At 40.0% G+C, this 23958-nt stretch overlaps 1 protein-coding gene across 1 annotated transcript in view; it reads left to right on the top strand.

The window, feature by feature from the left end:
• The first annotated feature begins 11474 nt into the window (after positions 1–11474).
• Positions 11475–23958, top strand: part of LOC120046966 (gamma-aminobutyric acid receptor subunit alpha-2-like) — a 52010-nt gene continuing 39526 nt past the window's right edge. Inside the window, exons 1-3 of the mRNA XM_038992518.1 lie at positions 11475–11545; positions 12544–12659; positions 23468–23535. Of these exons, the coding sequence (XP_038848446.1) occupies positions 11475–11545; positions 12544–12659; positions 23468–23535 (255 nt within the window). The remainder of the gene's footprint in view (positions 11546–12543; positions 12660–23467; positions 23536–23958) is intronic.

Below are 23958 nucleotides of genomic sequence, written 5' to 3'. Positions count from 1 at the left end.
TCCATCTCTCTCATTGTTGTTCTCTCACCCTCGCTCTCCCTCTCACTCATACATAAACACACACACACACCACACAATCCTTGCTACCTGTAAAGATGTAACACGGTTTGTCTTTTCCTCCATGGAGCAGTGTGGTCTTTATCGGTGTCACAGACCCTCGACAGCCTCTTCATCTGTATTCTGCAAGGCTTGCTGCTGAGGCAACAGGCATGAGACAAGTCTGGCAGTTCCAGCAACATGTGTGGGATCAGCTGACCAAAACAATGATAATGTACGGCTGATTTAAGTGTATAATTTATATGTTCTCATAAATCAATGATTGATGTTAATTGCCCTTGTTATACATTTTCATCATATTTCCAGCATGTATAGTTTAGATACACAATTACTGTAGCATCTTATCTTGCCATTTTATAATAATGTAAATGCATGAATGCCCAAAATCATTATGTAAGGAGAATATGTACAAATTGAGGACAGAGGATTCTTATGAGACATACCATGATGACAATGAGACCCTCCAGACTCCAGGAGGGCATGATGAGTGGCTGGTCTATTTTGAATGCACCATATCTTGGCTGGTAACATTGCAATCTTCCCCTCACATATGATATACCTATATTATGTGAAACAATTTAGAAAATAAATATTAAGAGTAAAGATCATTTTATATAAAAATACAAAACAAACATGGGAAGTGATCTGTTGAGTTACAGTAATATGTGTCTCCAGCAGAGGACGCTGTCATCACCGTCATCATCGATAGTCCCAGTCTTTATTAGAGAATGTCATGGCACCCTCAGGTTACCCCATTGGATCACAGCAAAAATGTGACCTTTTTCAAATACTTTTTTTTGGTTGTCTGCTTGTTGTGGTTAATTACAAAACTAAATTTAAGAAAAGTACAACATGTCTAAAGATGACTTTTCAACATTGCCTGCTCCCAAGCGTTCTCACTACTTAGAAAAACGTAATATTTTATGGCTACCCGCATGCCCCTTTTCATGGCGGCGCTAGAAGCCACCTGAGAGAATGAGTGCTAGCAAGCTACCAACCGGAACATTAAGCTAGGCAAGACCAACAACACAAACAAACAAACTATACAGCTACAAGTACTTAGTTGAGTTACAAATAGACTATACTAAACAAGTTAAGTCTTTCCTGTGATGAAATGTTTTCCACACACACAGCTACATGTAGCCTTCTTGGACACCGAGTCCCAACAATTCCCACTCCCCACATCGTATAGCCAAAAGCCACAGGGCTCTTCTCGCAGGCTCTATTTCCCTACATGGGAGCATTGTGAACCTTAGGTTGGAATGTTTGACCTAGTTACATGTAGACTGAACAATACAGCAGCTTTTTGGCATGCTTTCTTATTTCTGTATAACTAAAAAATAGATTATGAAGTTGTCTCTTTTACAATGGGGGTCAATGGGAAAGAATGTTGTTTCTCTAATTTGTGGGCGTGGTCTTCTTCTTCTTCTATGACATAATGGCGGTCCGCAAACAAATGTTAAAGCTGCATGCCGCCACCTACTGTGCTGGAGTGTGTGGTCAATCACGGTTTACAACATTTCTAAATCCTCCTACCTAACTCAGTACTTCTGAGAAAATAAAAAATAGCGCTACTAACTTCTAATGGATCCTCCCCATCCCCAAAATCCCTTCCAAACCTCCCCAACTCCATCCGATCTCATTGCCCCCCCCCCCTAATCTTTCCCTCCCTTTTAAAATACTTACAACAATATAACAACACATCCTCCACCGTTTCATCGACCATACACTCCAGACACAAACCATTCACATGCTTGCCAACCAGATGTAATGACAAGTTTGAATCTTGATTCAACAACCTTTCTTTGGAGGGCTCAGAGTCCCATCTTTTCTTCCACACATCTATCAAAATGGCTTTGATCTTACATTTGGCCTCACCTCTACCCAGTGGAACATTAATATCAATCATATCTAATTTCAAAGCTCTTTTGGCTAACTGGTCTACAATTTCATTCCCTTCCACACCCGAATGTGCTGGGACCAGTGGTGGAAATAGTACTCAATTGTCATACTTTAGTAAAAGTGAAGATACCTTAATAGAAAATGACTCAGGTAAAAGTGAATGTCACCCAGTAAAATACTACTTGAGTAAAAGTCTAAAAGTGTTTGGTTTTAAATATACTTAAGTATCAAAGTAAATGGAATTGCTAAAATGTACAAACATTATAAATCATACAAACTAGATGGCACAATATTATTTTTATTGGCGGATAGCCAGGAGCACACTCCAACACTCAGCCATAATTTACAAACAAAGCATTTGTGTTTAATACGTTTTACAGATCAGAGGCAGTAGGGATGTCCAGGGATGTTTTCTAGATAAGTGTGTGAATTGGACCATTTTCCTGTCAAAATGTAACAAGTACTTTTGGGTGTCATGGAAAATGTATGGAGTAAAAAAGTACAGTATTTTCTTTAGGAATGTAGTGAAGTAAAAGTTGGCAAAAATATAAATAGTAAAGTACAGATACCCCAAAAAACTACTTAAGTAAAACTACATTAAAGTACTACTTAAGTACCACTGGCTGGGACCAAACAGTTTCTCAATTATACATAATAACATAATACATAATAACATAATACATAATAACCTCCAATAGTAGGTCACTCCTATTAGATTTACCAGATGATAAACTATTCAATACAGACAGAGAATCTGAGCATACTATAATTCTAACAGGTTGTACGTCCTCCACCCACTTGAGGGCAATTACTATCGCCAACAGTTCAACTGAGAATACTGACAGTTCATCTGTTAGTCATCTACATATATGCACATCCTTGGATCCATCTGTGAAAAGCGGTTAAAAAAAGCATAAAAACTTCTACTGATGTAATTGTCCACCATTTTTTCTATATCACTGACTTCTAACCAATCTTTCCTTTTCTCAACCAAGGTTTGATCAACAAAAGGATCTGGGAGCAACCATGGAGGAACGTCCCCTATCACCACAGAAGGGCCAACCTCCAACTCCCCCAAACCACTCTCATCAGCAAGCTTTACAACTGTCCAACAAAAACCCCCACCTTGTCTACTAGTATATTCCCAACAGTCATCTAGAACAGTAGCAGTGGGATGCTCAATCTCACAGCCTTTCAACCTAACCCAATAAGCGAATTAAATGTTTTTAAGCCGTATATTCAAAAGCATCTCACCTGCCTCCACTAGTAAGGCATATACAGATGTTGATTGAAATGCACCAATACATATCCTTAAAGCTATATACTGGATTCTGTCCAGCCTCTGAAGCCAACTCTTCGCTGCTGTTCCATAAACTATACACCCATAATCAATTGTAGTCCTGATCAGAGCTCTATAAATATCAATCAACGATTGTCTGTCAGCACCCCATTCATAACTAGAGACCGCGTGCATAAGATTAACTACCTTCTTTCACTTTGTTTCAACATTTATGACATGATATTTCCATGTATATCACTCATTGAACCATAGACCCAAAAATGTGTACTTAGAAATTGGCTGTCCATACAGAAACAACTGTATATTATCAGCAACTTTCCTCTTCTTCTACTGACAATTTAAAACCCCAGTCAATCGAACATCTTTCAACATCCATTATAGCTTCTTGAATAGATTTGATCACAAGAGACTTTCCTTTTCGTTTTTCCAAATAGCTCCATCATCAGCATATAGGGATGACCCAATACCCCTGCCTACATTCGAAAACACATCATTAATCATAATGTTGAACAAAATTGGACTGATAGCGCTACCTTGAGGAATACCATTGTCAACTCCATAGCCGTCAGATAAAATGGATCCTATTTTAACTCTAAAAGAGTGATTAAATAAGAAGGCCAAAACCCAGTTATATAATCTCCCACCAATACCAAGTCATTCCATCTTAATTAGTAGGCCTTCTCTCCACATAGTGTCATAAGTCTTTTCAATGTCAAAAAAGACAGTAGCTATTACTTCTTTCAAGACCAGAGTTTTTTTTACTTCATTGCTCACCTTTTATACTACCAATGCATACAAAGTATATCTACCTTTACGGAATCCACTTTGAAAATTACTCAATAAATGTCTTTGTTCCATGAAATATGACAATCATCTTTTCCATCAGTTTACACAAGTTAGAGGGCAGTGCTTTTGGTCTAAAACTATCAGCACATGAAGGCTCCTTACCAGGCTTTACAAAAGGTAAAATTACTGCATGTTTCCAACCAGAAAGTAGAACCCTCTCACTCCAAATCTTGTTAAATAATCCCAGGAGAACATGTATGACCTCTACAGGTAGATGCTTAACCATTACATGGCACAACCTGGGGCTGTATATCCACACCCTATTAACACATCTCATCTATGCTATAAACAGCATCCAAAGCAGAGTCAACTGTATTCCTTTTCTTATACACATTAAAATTATAATTTAAAATCTCACACCTGCGTTGCTTATATACTTCATCCAAAGTAACCCCACTATGTACCCTAGCAAGCGTCTTCCCCAACAAGTCAGCTTTTCCTTCATCAGTTAGATATTTTTTGACCCATAACCAAAACTGGAATTCGAGTTGACTTGCTTCTTCCAGTCATCTTTTTCAACATAGACCATACATCCCCCAGCTCAGTACCCCTGCCTATTATAGAGCAGAACAGTCTCCATGCATTTCTCTTGACAGACTTAATGACCCTACGTACTAAAGCCCTCTTCCATTGGAAATCAAGTAGATTCTCAGGAGTCATATTCCTACGCAACACTCTGTAAGCCCTATTTCTTTCTCCAATAGCCACAGTGCACTCTTCAGTCCACCAAGGAACCACCTTCCTTTTCTCACCCACTTCACTCAATGGTACATATAAATTCGCAGCACTCAAAATCAGAGAGGTCGCAGAGACCGCACATACATCAACCAGCCTCTCTAAAGACAACTGTCCAACAGACTTTACGCAATGATCACCAAACATTTCCCAGTCTGCTTCATGAAAGCCCCATCTTCATGAATGGTACTCTATCTGGAATAGTAACATCACAGTTCATGGTATACCAAATTGGGAAATGATCACTTCCAACAGTAGAATCATTCATTATATTCCATTCACACATACAGTTGAAGTTGGAAGTTTACATACACCTTAGCCAAATACATATCAACTCAGTTTTTCACAATTCCTGACATTTAATCCTAGTAAAGATTCCCTGTCTTAGGTCAGTTAGGATCTTCACTTTATTTTAAGAATGTGAGAATGATTTATTTCAGCTTTTATTTCTTTCATCACATTTCCAGTGGGTCAGACGTTTACATACATTCAATTAGTATTTGGTAGCATTGCCTTTAAATAGTTTAACTTGGGTCAGTCTTTCACAAGCTTCCCACAATAAGTTAAGTGAATTTTGGCCCATTCCTCCTGACAGAGCTAGTGTAACTGAGTCAGGTTTGTAGGCCTCCTTACTCGCACACACTTTTTCAGTTCTGCCCACAAATGTTCTATAGGATTGAGGTCAGGGCTTTGTGATGGCCACTCCAATACCTTGACTTTGTTGTCCTTAAGCCATTTTGCCACAACTTTGGAAGTATGCTTGTGGTCATTTGGAAGACTCATTTGTGACCAAGCTTAAACTTCCTGACTGATGTCTTGATATATCCACATAATTTTACTTCCTCATGATTCCATGTATTTTGTGAAGTGCACCAGTCCCTCCTGCAGCAAAGCACCCCCACAGCATGATGCAACTGTCACGGTTGGAATGGTGTTCTTCGGCTTGCAAGCATCCCCCTTTTTCCTCCAAACATAACGATGGTCATTATGGCCAAACAGTTCTATTTTTGTTTCATCAGACCAGAGGACATTTCTCCAAAAAGTACACTCTTTGTCCCCATCTGCAGTTACAAACCTGAGCAGTATGACGGCTGCGTGGTCCCATGGTGTTTATACTTGCGTACTATTGTTTGTACAGATGAATGTGGTACCTTCAGGCGTTTGGAAATTGCTACCAAGGTTTTCTGACGTCTTGGCTGATTTCTTTGGATTTTCCCATAATGTCAAGCAAAGAGGCACTGAGTTTGAAGGTAGGCCTTGAAATACATCCACAGGTACACCTCCAATTGACTCAAATGATGTCAATTAGCCTATCAGAAGCTTCTAAAGCCATGACATCATTTTCTGGAATTTTCCAAGCTGTTCAAAGGCACAGTCAACTTAGTGTATGTAAACTTCTGACCCACTGGAATTGTGATACAGTGAATTATAAGTTAAATAATCTGTCTGTAAACAATTGTTGGAAAAATGACTTGTGTCATGCACAAATTAGATGTCCTAACCGACTTGCCAAAACTATAGTTTGTTAACAAGAAATTTGTGGAGTGGTTGAAAAACAAGTTTTAATGACTCCAACCTAAGTGTATTTAAGTCTCCGCACCTTATCTCTAGAGTCCAATTCTTCTGAAATGTCATCAAACATCACAACAGAGACTTTACGACAAGGGTTGTAAAAATGTTGTAACTTAATATTACTACCTGCACTGTAGATTTCCAGCATCACATATTAATATTCAGATTGAATATTTGATCTATCACTTATTCCATGAGTAACCCCATTATTTTCATCTTTCTGCCTAATAGTTCCATCAATCTGCCTTGCAGCCTCTGCATAAGAGACATTATGAGTGATTTTATATCTTTGGGCCTCTCTAGCCTCTTTCTGCACCTGGCATCCACCAAATGTTGCTGTGTCCCCCCCATAATTACAGCAGTTAACTTTTTTCGGGGTACTTTTACCCCCTTTTCTCCCAAATTTTGCGATATCCAATTGGTAGTTACAATCTTGTCCCATCGCTGCAACTCCCCTACGGACTCGGGAGATGCGAAGGTCGAGTGCCATGCGTCCTCCGAAACACAACCCTGCCAAGCCGCACTGCTTCTTGACACACTGTTCACTTAATCCGGAAGCCAGCCGCACCAATGTGTCGTAGGAAACACCGTCCAGTTGGCGACCGAAGTCACCTTGCAGGCACCCGGCCCACCACAAGGAGTCGCTAGAGTGTGATGGGACAAGGAAATCCCGGCAGGCCAAACCCTCCCCTTACCCGGACGACGCTGGGACAACTGTGCGCCGCCTCATGGGTCTCCCAGTCACGGCCGGCTGTGACACAGCCTGGGATCGAACCTGTGTCTGTAGTGATGCCTCAAACACTGCGATGCAGTGCCTTACACTGCTGCGCCACTCAGGAGGCCCACAACAGTTAACCTTGACAGTTAACCACATTCACCATAATCATGTTCCCCTCCACACTTGACACATCTTTTCCTTCCTTTGCACAGAACCGCTACATGTCCCATTCTTTGGCATTTAATGGAGGTGGGACAAGCTCTCTAACATTGAAAGCAAGGAAGCCCATCTGTACTTTCCTAGGTAAAACCTTCTCAAACATTAATAGTACTGACAGGCTTTCACTTCTCTGCCACTCTTTTTTACTGGACAGCCTAATGGCTTCAACCACTATGCCCTCCCCTACATTTTATTTTATATAATCTATGGACATAGATAGTGGAATGCCAGAAATGAGCCTCAGCTTAGCCAACGCTCCAGGAACATGACATGTGATTTTCTTCCCATTGAGAGTTTTCATTTTCAAAATCTTCCCTTGCTGAACATGGTCAGCACAGAATATTAACAGTCAACAATTACCAATGGACCGGGCTAATGTGACTTCACCTATCTCTTTCTTAACGGCATTGGTTAATTGAATAAGGTGTAGATGAGACCCCGTGGTCACATCAAATACAATTGCAACTTTCCACTCTGACACATCGTTACTTTTGTTTTTCACTACCTTCACCCTCTTCATGTTCTCAACACTAGAAGTGCCACTGCTGTCAGCAGCGCTTATAGCAGGGACATTCCTTTTCCTTCTCACCAGACCATCCAGGTCCATGACTTTCATCATCCCACCCATACCATTAGAACTATCATCCATGTCGACCACAGTCCAGCACAGCTGTTGCTAAAACCTCTTCCCCCAATATAGAACGATGGATTCTATTTCGCTTCCTAGTTTGAATTCAAACCCTCGAATGCATCTTCCCCCACCTCGAACTCCTGTGTGCGTGGTCGAGGGGAATTCCTTCTTATGACGTGAATATTGACTCTGAGTATTGTTCAAATAAAATAAAATTGAATTTGTTACATGGGCCGTATACAAGAGGTGTAGACCTTACAGTGAAATGCCTACTTACAAGCACTTCCTCAATGATGCAGAGATAAATAAAAGGGAAAATTTGCTGTAAGTAGCAGAAGAAGTATTGTTGTCTGTTAGTTTAATCCAATTAGGGTAGGGATGGTAGGGTATGGGAAAAAGTATAGAAAATAAATAAATAAAATATAATATATATATATTCTTTTAATGAGAAATAAAACACAAAAGAATGAAGCTACTGTATATACAAGGAGTACCATTGCCATTCCTGCCCGATTAAAAATCATTGAGGACAGGGAGGGCACATTTTGGCAGGTATTCCCAAACCGTGTCAATCACACTTTCAATTCCTATCCAGATTCCTTTAACTTCATGAATCATCTTGTCGTGTCACTCAGTCATCTTTCCCAGAGATCAACCCATCAGTCCAGTGAGCTTAATGTGATGCATCACTTTTTTCTGGCAACATAAAGTGTTCTTTGCCAGGGGCACAGCAATTGAGATAAAATATCTTTGTGCAGCAAATTCCAGTGGATTTTAAGATTTGCTTGACCTCAGACTGTATTCTTTCTATTAGACTGGTCTCCCTTTCATCCATGGAGGTCGTGTACACAGTTCATTCCAGGCTTGACTGGACGGTGGGACTGGAACCCTCAAAGGACATGGCAATGAGACTGAAAATGCCATTGATTACCTGTCATAGACTCCCAAGTTTGTCCAGTAATGGGATCAATGAAAGCAGCCTCCTGGTCTGGAATGACAACAGGGTGATGAGCTGCAGTAATGTCTCCGGGGAAATGGTTTTGTGATGAAAGAGGGGTATGGATTTCTAAGGTTAAAGGTTATAATTCAGTTATTGTAATATCATAGTTTTACACAGTACTAGTACTACACAAATGAACATGTGCTGTAATATAACCTAATCTTGGAACCCGGAAGCAAATCTCTGGAGAACAAGGAGATGACAGAGAGAATGGTGAAAGTAGCAGCATCAAGGAGAAAGTGTGGCAAACTATTCAGCAGATGGGAGGGGAGAAAGGACAGAGGGTAAGGAAGGGAGAGAGTGTGTGTTGTGTGGTGCCATCTAGATAGCAGTATGGATGGACACATTTGAACATAGATTATCTCATTGCAATGTGCTTGTTGACATTAAATGTAGTGACAGGAATGTCACTATGTAATCATACGTAAGTTATTTTGCCCCCAAAGCCTATATTGAATTGTGAGATTTGGCTAAGTGCAATCTTAGGAAAAAAGGGTTCCAAAAGTGTTCTGGGAGAACCTTTTTTGGTTTCAGGCAGAACCCTTTTTGGTTCAAGGTAGAACCCTCTGTGGAAAGGGTTCTTCATGGGACTCAATATGTTTTTTTCAAAGGGTTCTCCTACTGGGACAGCCGAAGAACCCTTTTTAGTTCTAGATAGCATATTTTCTTCTATGAGTGTATTGATTCATTGATTGAGAGGTGGTGTGTTTATTCCTTACCCTTTACAGCAACCATGTCTTTCCCTGTTGAAACAATAAGTCTTTTTTGGGGATGTCTCTCAGCTAAGGAGTTATGACTAGTTGAATCTGTCTGTAAACTTGTCAAGGTAACCATGTTTGTTGTTCTTCATTCACATTCCTTCCTCGCCATTCAAATGATTTCATGCACCCACTCACTAGCCACCTACATATCACTGTGCCACCATGGCTATTGATCTCAATTTGAATGTAGTTTTAAATAAGAAACTGGAGACATAATCGATGCATCCAATAGTATTATAGATCATATAGACTGAATGAGGCAATTCATGCATTTCAAGAAATAAATAAATAATTTAAATGTGCAAATATGTGTAGTTCAGATGGAAGTGGTTCCCAAGCACATTGATTTCCCCCCTTCTTCTTCTTTGATGTATCAACATTCCTTCTTACTCTGAAATATGGATCTGGTATGTGGACAATTCAATTAGAGTAGGATCAAAATTCCACCTCCTTGAGATCGCCATGTTTTTTTTGTTTGTTGCAGAAACAAGGTCTTTCTCCTCCTAAGCCATTTCCTCTCAGGGGCGGTTACAGCTCATCTCATAGTGTTTAATTTAGCATCTTTTTTTTGTTAAAAACAATAAATATGTAATAAAATGCCACGCAGTATACACAACACCCTTGTGTAATTACATATGTATTATGCTATTACTGTTGTGTAGTTACTGGGTTAAACAAGAATATTACAGAAATGTTTATTTTAAATGTATAAGCAAATATTGGTCAACCTTAATGTGTACTAATTAAATGTTTTTAATTAATTGGAAAATTGTTACATCTGTTTAAAACCTTAGTTTGTAATCAATCTTTAGCATCCGCCTTTATAGTTGTGCGTGTGCGTGTGTGTGCGTGTGTGTGTGAGAGAGGAGCGAGAGAATCGCCTGAGCGTGTGTGCCTTTCCCCTGTCACGAGGTAAACTGAATTGGAAGCAGAATTGGAAAATATGACATGCTGAACAAGACCCAGTGACATCAAGGACTATGCATTTATCCGCTATTAAATTATTAAGACAGTGCATAATTTGCCATAACTGTGATCTATTGAATTTATGATAAGTATCACTCGTTATTTTCGCGCGGCTTGCTCATTCCATCTTGAGAGACGGCACATCGTAGTGGTTCCATTGGGTTCAACTTTAACATCTGGCTCAATTTCTGTACGAATAATTGCTTTCAATTAGGCTCCGTCCTGCATTCCAGGTGAGTCTCCTCGCTGATGAAAAGTCGTTTTGTGATGAGAAAGATATGAGAGTTCCTGTCTGTGTCTCCGCTGATCTCATACATCGTAAGTAGCCTAGCCTAGATATCATGTAGAGTTTATCTCAGTGGGGATACCCCTTAAACATTTCTGCACACGAGCAAGGGATTTTAGAACGGTGGTTGAGAAGGAGACGCTCTTTTGAACAACGCTAAATGTTTAGTGTTAGACAGTGGGAATGATTATTCAACAGAGGCATGTTAGGCCTATGTGTCAATTAATTCTAATTGCAGTCTCCCTAGTTAACATGGTGTAAATGTTAAATGTGATGTATGTTTTTTATACGCGCATTCAAATGAGTTATTTCCAGTAATACTGAATCTAGGTATTTATTCTCTGTGTTTATTGTGTGTTAATTTGAATATATTCCCATAGAAATAGGCCTACACCTAGAACAAGATACGCAAAATCAACAGCTGATCCATTATGGCACCATTATGTATTGTCTTCCCGGGTGTGTAGGTGTACATGCAGCTATGAGGAATAGAGACTACATTTTTCAATGTCTACTCATCTGCCTTACACTGACGCTCCTCTTGCAAACGAGGTAAGTCCTTGAATAATCTTTTTTTGATCAATTATGTTTTGCCAGGAAGACTGAAAGTATACAACTATATCTGGGTTTTGGAATTGAAATCTTTTAGTTTTGTACACTACAATAACCGAATGTAGGGATACTATGTTTTAGTAGCCTAACCTATGAATAGCCTATATATTTAGCATGGTGAACATCAATCAGGCTTTGTCGACGTGGGGGGCTTTGTGAGATTAATGAAGTGGGTGATTTTCTGATTATGTTCCTGTGGGTGGCGATAGAGTACAGTCACTACTCTCAGTCTGAAAAAGCAGCGCTCACTTCAGATGCCATTGAGCGTGAGTCACTAATATGTAAATAGCACTTGATTTCAATGCTCAAGGAATGACATTCCATGAGATCACCCAGTTATCTCAATTGTACCTATGTAACTACTATAGGAATGCATACGTTTGTTGTTGGGACACTTTGTAAAGTGGGACCATGTACTGTATGGCCAACGTACAGTATCTGTAGTGTATAGCCTATACAGTGTAACACATCTTATTTTAGTAAGGTAGTGTAATTCTCAAATTGACCAGGAAGTCTCATGGTTCCAGCATTTGTGGCACATTGCACTTATGTCACTGTAGCAAGAGCCCTCATGAATATAGCTTGTAGACTGATATTAGTATACAATCAATCAAGGAACCAATATGTCAGTCAATTGATTAACCAAGTAATTATCCACATCAATCACATGCAATGAGAGCACATTTAATGAATTTATGCCTCTTCCGATTATTGGATTCATGAATATACAGCTCTGATGACATTTGCATATTCAATTGTGTTTTTGCTCCCAGATCAGATGGCACACAAATGTTCAGCACAGAACTGGGTCATCTGGGAGGGTGCTTGGGAAAGGGGGAGTGTGTGTGTGTGTGTGTTCTCTTACCTTTAACTCCTCTTTCATTCCCTCTGGAATAACTATGCAAAGGCCTCATCAATCTGGCTTGTCTGTCTCCCAGGCCAGTGATTGCTGATCCTACAACAGATGCCTTCAAGAACAATATCACTCTCTTCACACGGATCCTTGACAGACTTCTAGATGGCTATGATAATCGTCTTCGACCCGGCCTTGGGGGTAAGGAATATCTCTTGGCTTCATTAACTATGACAAAACAAGCTCAGGGCCTGTATTCATAAAGGGTCTCAGAGTAGGTTAGGTTAGGTTAACTTATCTATGATAAGTTTATAATTTTAGATCATAATTCATAACATTACATGGACAGGGGAGACCTGATCCTAGATCAGCACTCCTACTCTGAAACACTATGAATACGGTTCCAGTTTGTGAACAAACATTTTAGAAAGACATGGCATAAATTCACATCACAGATTGTGATGACTTTAACTTTGTTGGCTTCATTTTATTCATTATCCAGTCAGGTTTAGTGGCAGTATTCCTCACAGTATTTCCGTCAGCATGCAGAAGAAATAGTGCCAGCTATGCGTCTACTTGTCTTGTAATGTGTGAAATAGTGTGATCATAAATCATGTAGTGTGGCTGTGTGCCTTGCATACATTTGTGTGGAGAAGCAAAACGCAGTTCAGACAATGTTTCCCCCATGACAACAAAGTGATTGTCATAAAAATAAGCTAATATTTTCTCATTACATTTAATGGTGCTGCACATGAACATATTGGTCATCAGTGGGCTTGTTATCCCAAATCCTCAGTACAAATCTGTGTCCTAAATGGTATCCTTTTCTCTACACAATGCCCTACTTTTGACCCGAGCCCTATAGGCCCTAGTCATAAGTAGTGCTCTATAAAGGGAAGATTACTATTTGATTACCCTCCTGCCTGTTTGTTGAAAGTAGTGTAGTCTAGGCAGCAGGAGGCTTTTCAACAACGTTTCCCCAGAGGAAACAGCATCGACACTCAGCTGCCCTTCACCATCATACATAGAAGAGTCCCCTTAACAATTTATTAGGAAACTGCCCTGTCCTGTTACAGCTGCTTTCAATCCACACGATCAAGATGTTGTTTGGCGTCTTTTCAGATGGGCTATTTGCTGCGCTAGCCCATTGGCCACCTGGGAAAACCCGCTCGGTGTGGTGGCATGATGGTCTAGTTAGGGATCTACACTAGACACAGACATGCTTTATAAAGGACAGATCAGTGCAGTCCACTCCATCAATCTGTGGTTACGATTATGCCTGGAAATAGAAGAATGAATGGCCGTTGATTTAACAGTATATCAGCTCCATATTGTTTTGTCAGTTCTGTTCTCCTATGTGAAGGGGGGCAATCACGTAATTTTTCCAACAATTGTTCACAGACAGATTATTTAACTTATAATTCACTGTATCACAATTCCAGTGGGTCAGAAGTTTACATACACTAAGTTGACTGTGCCTTTGAACAGCTTGGAAAATTCCAGAAAATTATGTCATGGCTGTAGAAGCTTCTGATAGACTAATTGACATAATTTGAGTCAATTGGAAGTGTGCCTGTGGATGTATTTCAAGGACTACCTTCAAACTCAGTGCCTCTTTGCTTGACATCAAAAGAAATCAGCCAAGACCTCAGAAAAAAAATTGTGGACCTCCACAAGTCAGGATCATTCTTGGGAGCAATTTACAAACGCCTGAAGGTACCAAGTTCATCTGTACAAACAATAGTACGCAAGTATAAACACCATGGGAACACGCAGCCATCATACCGCTCAAAAAGGAGACGCGTTCTGTCTCCTGAACATACTTTGGTGCGAAAAGTGCAAATCAATCCCAGAACAACAGCAAAGGTCCTTGTGAAGATGCTGGAGGAAACAGGTACAAAAGTATTTATATCCACAGTAAAACAAGTCCTATATCGACATAACCTGAAAGGTCTCTCAGCAAGGAAGAAGCCACTGCTCCAAAACCGCCATAAAAAAGCCAGGCTACGGTTTGCAACTGCACATGGGGACAAAGAGTGTACTTTTTGGAGAAATGTCCTCTGGTCTGATGAAACAAAAATATAACTGTTTGGCCATAATGACCATCGTTATGTTTGGAGGAAAAAGCGGGAGGCTTGCAAGCCGAAGAACACCATCCCAACTGTGAAGCACGGAGGTGGCAGCATCATGTTGTGGGGGTGCTTTGCTGCAGGAGGGACTGGTGCACTTCACAAAATAGATGACATCATGAGGGAGGAAAATTATGTGGATATATTGAAGCAACATCTCAAGACATCAGTCAGGAAGTTAAAGCTTGGTCACAAATGGGTCTTTCAAATGGACAATGACCCCCAAGCATACTTCCAAAGTTGTGGCAAAATGGCTTAAGGACAACAAAGTCAAGGTATTGGAGTGGCCATCACAAACCCCTGACCTCAATTTGTGTGCAGAACTGAAAAAGCGTGTGCGAGCAAGGAGGCCTACAAACCTGGCTCAGTTACACCAGCTCTGTCAGGAGGAATGAGTCAAAATTCACCCAATTTATTGTGGGAAGCGAAGGCTACCCGAAACGTTTGACCCAAGTTAAACAATTTAACGGCAATGCTGCCAAATACTAATTGAGTGTTTGTAAACTTCTGACCCACTGGGAATGTGATGAAAGAAATAAAAGCTGAAATAAATAATTCTCTCTACTATTATTCTGACATTTCACATTCTTAAAATAAAGTGGTGATCCTAACTGACCCAAAACAGGGAATTTTTACTAGGATTAAATGTCAGGAATTGTGAAAAACTGAGTTTAAATGTATTTGGCTAAGGTGTATGTAAACTTCCGACTTCAACTGTATCATATATGTTGTGCGAGAAATCATGGCCAAAGTAGCCTATACAATCGCAAAGCACGTGAAATATATTTACATGCACACAGCCTAGTTTCAACGGAATATAATCTGCAGGTAGCAAGAGCGTGCAGCTCTCCACTGGTTTTGGCATGGAGCAGCTCACAGAATGACGTCGGTAGCCGGTAGGGTTGGAAAGACGTTTCAATTTATGAGATCTACCAGTAACTGCTAACTAAGGCAACAATGGGTATGCAAACCAGGCATTGAAAAAGTTTAGTCCGAAGTGTTGGTTAGTAGGCTATTTATGATGCGCAATTGTCATGATTTGCTGTTTGCATCAGGGGCGTAGACATAAATGTGCCTGGGTGGATAAGAGGCCCACCCACTGGGGAGCCAGGCCCTGATAGGCCCAACCAATTAGATTGACGCGGTTTAAGCATTGTTGTGGATTTAGACCATCACATTTTTGTATTTTTTTTCTATTAAAAAAAGTTGATTTTGAGAGTGAAAATCAGACAAATATATAGCAAAACTCATAAAAAACATAGGAAAATATAGGATTTTTAACACTAGGCGGGCCTTTTGGGAACTTTTGGGCAAAATTAGAGTTTAACCACTTTTCCTGGCACCACTACATCACTGCATAGGACCAATGGAAAGACAGCAGTCACACACAGCATGATGTTAAAGATAAGCAGTCCTTAAACTTGGACATTATAAGCCAGTAGGTCCCAATCATAATAATACAAAAACACAACCATTAAGCATATCCCAACTGACATTTACAACTATTACTTAATTGCAAAAAACATTTCAAGTTTAGCACACAAAGTAACCGGTGACCAAGTTTAAAGTGGAACTGACAGAGTTTTAACTACTTTGCAGATATGAAACAAACAGACAATCATAATATCCTTTAAAAATATACAATTCCCAGTTTATGCTACAAAACCAAGTTTATAAGTGGTTTTAAAAATAGGTTCTAGATTCTCAATGATCCATAACGTACACTAAGGCATTGTTGGCTGAATAGATGGATGCAGTTCAATGAATGATTAATATAATTCACCAGTACATTTCTTGGTAGTCCAAAAAATATTGCTATCAGGTTGTAAATCACAGGTGGCCAGGTACATTGTTTGCTGCCTCCATTCAGGATGCACTTGTTCAGATTCAATGACTCAATATTTTGGGCAAAAACGGACGACTGTAACTAAGGCTGGGAATGGCAATACAATCAAACTAGCAAGTGCGATGGTCACAAGTCAGCCATAACGTGGCTAATAGGTTAGCGTATCTATTTATGTAGCAAGCTAAAAACACAGAGCCTAACTTGAGCTAGATAGCTAGCTAGCTGCTATGAGGATGTCATGCCATTGGAGTAGTGGGTGAGTGACTGACTTTTTCCCCTCATATCGTTTTTTGGTGGCTATACACAGCTAGAGATGCAGGTGTCATTTGGTTAGCTAACAAAAACTTGAATGACTGTTTTCATATCATATATCTCTTGTGTTTGCAAATTTACTTTGGCTATCTAACGTTACTCTGATTTCAGAGCACTCTCGTCTGAGTGTGCCAGAGCGCAGAACAACTGATGAATTTACGAACTCGCAACACCTGCAAAAAAAGTCATAGTTAGTCAAGAACACTCTAGATGACATGTATAAACAGCCTAACCAGCTCTGCTACGCAAAGTAGAATGGTCAGAGTGAGGTGTTTTCTCATTTGGGTCTGGAAGTAGCTAGCCAGCAAGCTAGCCAACTTTAGCCAGTTAGCTTGGGTGCTTGGTTTGGACAAGCATGCATTGGCAGGCAAGCTGCAGAAGGACAAGGGGGCTACAGTTCCCCATCGTCTATCAGTGCAATGTTGATGGCCAACTAGTTGAAAAAGTTTGAGGGTTTATCTAATGTTCCTTCGTTCGATTTTAGCTCATCTTGCTTTGTGTAGCATTAATGTTAGTTGTTGATCTTGTTGATGTGCCTGAGGGAGAGAGCATACCTCTTCAGCTTACCTCTTCATAATTGTTTGATCAATAAAACTCTAAATTTCCCAAATGTAAGAAGACTCCCGTGGTGTTTACACATTAGCAGAAATCCATTCAGGTGTATTTTGTGGCTTTTGGTGATAATGATCTAAATTCGCGCTGTTGCGACTGCAAGTCTAGTTCAAAGTGAATGATGGCAGGCCAGTGTGGCAAATGGCTTGTTTGTATAAAGGTCTACTGTAGATCTGATTTACTATTTTATTTATTTTTATTTCACCTTTATTTAACCAGGTAGGCTAGTTGAGAACAAGTTCTCATTTGCAACTGCAACCTGGCCAAGATAAAGCATAGCAATTCGACACATACAACAACACAGAGTTACACATGGAATAAACAAAACATACAGTAAATAATACAGTAGAAAAATAAGTCTATATACAATGTGAGCAAATGAGGTGAGATAAGGGAGGTAAAGGCAAAAAAAGGCCATGGTGGCGAGGTAAATACAATATAGCAAGTAAAACACTGGAATGGTAGATTTGCAGTGGAAGAATGTGCAAAGTAGAATAATGGGGTGCAAAGGAGCAAAATAAATAAATAAATACAGTAGGGGAAGAGGTAGTTGTTTGGGCTAAATTATAGATGGGCTATGTACAGGTGCAGTAATCTGTGAGCTGCTCTGACTATAGCGCACCAGTCTGGTGCCGACTATAGCCGACTATAGCGCACCAGTCTGGTGGACTCCTGTCTTAGACAAGACAGATGTTTTTATTCGGTTTTATTTACACCAGTGTCTATTAATTGTCCAAACGCACGCCAACTTTCCCATTCTATATTGCTATAGAATTTTCACAAATGCCTTAGTATACAGTAGGTATTTCCCAAACATTCTAAGAATTTATGAAAACGCAAAAATGACCATATCTAAGCGGTCGCTTGTCAGAATTTTTCTTTTTGGTTTCATATTCTTCCTGGGGGTGTATAAATGTATACAGATTTTAATAAGATTTCATGTTGCTAAAATATTGTCAGTTCCAATTTAAATGCAGCATTGTTTCACACACAAGTAATTTTAAAAGAGATGGCTAATAATAGCAAGCACGCTGCAAAAAAAACACAGTTCCACTCACCAGATAATGATAATTTAAAAATGTATTCTTGAAAAGTGAGAAGCTAATAAATTAGCAACAATATCCTCTTTGATAACACCTGCTGCAGCCGCTTCAAACTAGCCGATAACAAAAGCTAGCTATCTAGACTGTGGGAAAACTACTGCTCGCTATTGCGCAGTGACCTGTTAGCCTTGAAGAAGGCAAAAGTTTCCATACATTTCTGTAAAAACGGTCCCACTCATTAAGTCAAAATGTGACCGCTTGATTCCACTGTCCCTCCAAAATGTTGCCCTAATACAGTTGAATGGCAGATGCCTTTATCTTGCCTTTATCTTGATATACAGTACTAGTAACCTGATACCATGCTAGTGTCAACAGAGATACAGTACTAGTAACCTGATACCATGCTAGTGTCAACAGAGATACAGTACTAGTAACCTGACACCATGCTAGTGTCAACAGAGATACAGTACTAGTAACCTGATACCATGCTAGTGTCAACAGAGATACAGTACTAGTAACCTGATACCATGCTAGTGTCAACAGAGATACAGTACTAGTAACCTGATACCATGCTAGTGTCAACAGAGATACAGTACTAGTAACCCGATACCATGCTAGTGTCAACAGAGATACAGTACTAGTAACCTGATACCATGCTAGTGTCAACAGAGATACAGTACTAGTAACCTGATACCATGCTAGTGTCAACAGATATACAGTACTAGTAACCTGATACCATGCTAGTGTCAACAGATATACAGTACTAGCAACCTGATACCATGCTAGTGTCAACAGAGATACAGTACTAGTAACCTGACACCATGCTAGTGTCAACAGAGATACAGTACTAGTAACCTGACACCATGCTAGTGTCAACAGAGATACAGTACTAGTAACCTGACACCATGCTAGTGTCAACAGATATACAGTACTAGTAACCTGACACCATGCTAGTGTCAACAGAGATACAGTACTAGTAACCTGACACCATGCTAGTGTCAACAGATATACAGTACTAGTAACCTGATACCATGCTAGTGTCAGAGATATTAGTAACCTGATGCCATGCTACTGTCAACAGAGATACAGTACTAGTAACCTGAATAGTTGTGGTGATATTTTCTTTAAAGACTGATACTGCGACATCCATGTTTTTCTTTGTGTCATTTGTTTATAAATAAAATGTACCACAAAGGGTTCATATTTTCACAGTTTAGCTCCAAAATTTCACTGTGCCAATCTAAGATCTTTAAGGAGAACACGTTCTGATGGGGAGGTGTTGTGTGATGGAACACCGGCCCTCAGGCATCATCATGGACATTGGTTGATGTATCAGACGTCTCATTGTTGACCACCACCGGCTCGTTCCATGTAATTAACTATGTATGGGGCTAGCTAGACCCAAGAGTCATCTCTCACCCCCTGGACACCTGACGTGTGTGTTACATTCCCCAGTTTCTGTGTTGTGGGTTTGTTTGTATGTATGTGTTTCAGGATGGCTTCCTGAAGTCCAAAGCAGCTGATTGGTCGGCCCCATTGATAATTGGAGCTGTGACCCTGCCCTCTCATCAAAGGATACAGCTGTATTCAATTACAAACTCCTTCTGCAGTTTTACAAGCCAGTGTTCCTTTGTTAGGAGGGGGAGCTTCTTGATGTCCTGTGATGGTTGTTGCTCAGATAGGTTTTTGTAAACTATTTTGTAACCGGTCCTGCTGAGGTATGTTTTTGTCACAAGAACTGTGTTTTGATTATTTCAATTGATAACTTACGTTAGTAATTATTCTGTTTTTGTTCCCAGGGGGGAAGGGGAAGACACCTTAGGGGTGCTTAGGCAAGAGGACTGCGGGCATACATATACCCGTAGTATGTACTCTGTCTATGCACATTAGGTAAGACCTGGGCGGATCACCCCCTGTATTTTGGTTAGCACACCAGGTGGCGTTAAGAATAGATAAGTAGTGGGTAGGTAGGTAATGTAGTAGAGGGGGCTCTTTAACTTTAACTTTCTTTGCTTTGGTTCCGTCCAGCCCCTTTTTCCCAAAATTACCGTGTGAAGGAATAAATTCCCTGTTAATGGTAAAATTCTCTGGCTACGTCATCCTTACCCGCACCTACAGTCACATACCTCTTTCACTCCACGGGGAGTTGAGTGTAGCAGGGTGTTGTGTTCCCTCCTCCGAGAGGCGTGTGCGTAACTGTGTGTGTGTGTGTTCTAGCCTTTAACAAGCTCATAAAAAGCCAAACACTGTCTGCAGAAACCTTCACATAATGATCATGCTGGCTTCTAGGGGAAGGTTGAGCTGAAGGTGAATGAGTCTCTAGGTGTGATGTTAAACAACACAGCACATGATGAATCAATGATGGGGTGGATTAGTGGCAACTGACCTGGAGAAAGACAAGAAAAACGGTTATGATCAAATGTTATATTTAGAAGCATTGAGAAGTGGAATTGTAGAGCCAAATACTGTAGTTATTGCTTGAAGTGTAGTGTCTTTGTGAGTTGCTACTACTACTACTACCACTACTGCTAATACTACTATTACTATTACCGCTAATACTGCTATTACTACTACTACCGCAACTACAACAATTCATAAAATGATTTCTCTAAGTGTAATTATTGTATGGCTATGAAAGCATCTCCTTCCATCATGAAAAAATGCATCTGCCTCCCTCCTCCATCCCTCACCTCTCACTCCATCCCTCTGTATCTCATTTGATTTGATTTGATTTCCAGGTGGCCCAGAGCCTGGGCCTCCCACAGGATCTGGTGTCATTTTACATTTAAACAGATATTCATGGGGCCATCAGCCCAGAACAGCATCAGCCATATGGTGATAGTCTTTGGCGTCGGGGAAAGGCCTGGATGGCAGTATGTGTTACAGTAGCACTGACATACTTTCTCTATGGGAAAAATGTCTTCATGCCTAGAGGTACGGAATCATCCACAGACTTCTGTAACCCAACATTGAGTGGCTTATGAAGAAAATATGAATTGATGCCTAAGATGCATTTGTTTTGCCATCTGTTTGACAGACGTTGGATGCCAGAGAGTCATTTAACTTGTATTCGAAAGCGATAAATAACTGAATATTTTCATGATGCAGATTAATAGTGTCTGCCTTTCTTTAGAAAGTGCATTACATTTTCCCCACAGAATTTCTCCAAGAGTTCTCTTTGCGTCCAGGTTTTCTTTAAATGTATCGTAACCACTAGGTGTAACAACGTCACTACTAATCGCTAAAACAGAAGCTGTGTGGGTGAGCTGTTGTTGAAGACTACCCAATCCAGCAGCAGAAGCAGCAGAATAGCCTGCAAACATGCCCCTTTAATCCTCTGGGTTTCCAGTCTGATTATTTAACCAGGGCTAGCTGCTCACTGGTCCGTACGAGGGTCAGGAGCACACAAGCCCACCCCCTCACATGTGCACCTAGGGAATCGCCTGAATGCCTGACACTCCTAACTAATGAGTTGTATCCTCTGTCAACACAGTATTGTGGAACTATTCATGTTATTCAGAGCAGCTATATTGGAGGATATCTAAAGTTTACCTTCCAGGCAGGTCATATACATGCTTCCTAGTTAATTTATGTGTCCTTGATATAGAGTTAAAGAAGGCTGGGTATGATTGTCAACCCTTTTCTCTTAATTCAAACCTGTTCTATGTTAATTGAAAGAACAATATCTCACTTTATAGATAGATGCTATTTTTGTATTCAACTATAAATAGTGCACGCATCTTCAGTTTGGGTGTTTACTATTGTCATTTAGTTTAGTTAGACAATTGACAGCTCTAAATCACATACATGACAAGCTATAAGGAAACATGACTAAACCACTCGCTTTGGTCCGTCTGAGCTGAAGAAGTGAACCTGCACTACATGGTACGATAAATAAAGTGGCCTCACATCTTTGGGATTCAAATGCACTCTGGATTTTTTTCAATGTAATAAACAAGTGATTTGTCCCCAAGGGACGCTCCTTTGTACTTGGGCTATTATTAAATATGCATCATTTGTATGTAACGCTGTAATTGTTTTGTTTTTTCACAATTTATTTTAATGTTCGATCGAATATGAACACGCAGCACGTCTGCTGTTGTGTCCACTGTTATGGGTGATGATCTGGTTCTATGGAGTTATTGACTGTAGGTATGACCATAGAATCATAGAGCAGTGTATTATAGGATCTCCATCCACAGGATAAACATGGTATTACTGCATTGTAAAGGCTTCACATTAAAACAGTGCATTAAGATGGGGTACATCGGGGTCACTGTCACTGGTGTCATATTTCAGATTTCTACACCTCTGGTGTATTTATTAATCTATTGTGTGTCTGCACGTGTTTGGTTTACACACGCAAACACCTACTTTATAATGCAATCCAGTGTATGTATTGCTACATTTATTGCACACATTACCCACCGATCCGCCTGTTCCTCTCAATATGCACAACTTCATAAATAACTAAGCATATCCATTACATGTCTGGATGCATTTTGTCAGCAGACGCAGTGAACAGGGAGTGGTGAGTGCACTGGGCCTGTTTTGCCTCGCCTAGTCACCTTGTATGAGAGCACTCACATTATTTTAGGCCAATGAGAAGCTCTTTAGAATACACGTGAGTTACTGTGTGTGTGTGTGTGTGTGTGTGTGTGTGTGTGTGAGTTACTGTGTGTGTGCAGCAGAGAGGGGATAACATAGTCGTAAAGTCTGAAAGCTTTTTAAAGAAATTACCCAAGCATGTTAGAGATTAACTTAATGAAAGAGGAACTCAGGAGAGAAAGCAAAATGTGTGTACTGTTTTCACTCGCTCTGAATAAAGGTAGGCCTAATAGGATGGTGTTACAGGCAGGCCTGATAGGATGGTGTTGTTAGGAGTAAAAGTCTAAGTGATATTTTATTGCAAGGCAGGGAAATACCCCTCAAAAGATGAGCTACAGTCCTTCTTAGATCTGTAATAATAGTCTTTTTTCCAGGTTTATTCATGTTCAGCCAGGAAGAAATGGTCTCATGATCAGCCTTTGTTTGTTCTATATTAATTATCTTTGTTATGTTTTTCAGATCGTATAACAGAGGTGAATACCAATGTCTACGTCACCAGCTTTGGCCCAGTTTCAGATACAGACATGGTGAGACCACATTCTAATCTTAGTACCTTGTTCCCAAACTGAGCTGTGTTGGGCTGACCTGGTTACACATTCATCATAGAAAGTAAACTTGTAATGTGTTCAAGATTTAAAAAGGATTCTAAAGTTTGTAATTTCCACTTAACAAAAATGTCCATTAATTTATAATCCACATAATAATTTACATTTCCTGTTGCTGCCGGATTATTTTCCTGCTATGAGAAACTTTTCAATTTAAAATAGCGTATCTGTATGTAGGGGAAATTAGTTTTATCTGAATCATTGTACCACTATTCAGAAGTCTCTGCAACTGATAACCATGAAAACTCAATTGTGATAAACAAGATAGGAGGGTAAAGGACCAAATTGGTTCTTGTGATTAGTTTCTGTACTGTTTTACAATCAAAACGGGGAGTAAATAGCCTA

This window comes from Salvelinus namaycush, chromosome 5 (assembly GCF_016432855.1).
Source record: "Salvelinus namaycush isolate Seneca chromosome 5, SaNama_1.0, whole genome shotgun sequence".
NCBI classification, from domain to species: domain Eukaryota; kingdom Metazoa; phylum Chordata; class Actinopteri; order Salmoniformes; family Salmonidae; genus Salvelinus; species Salvelinus namaycush.
Note: the sequence above shows the minus strand (reverse complement) of the source record. Positions and strands in the feature narration are given on the sequence as shown.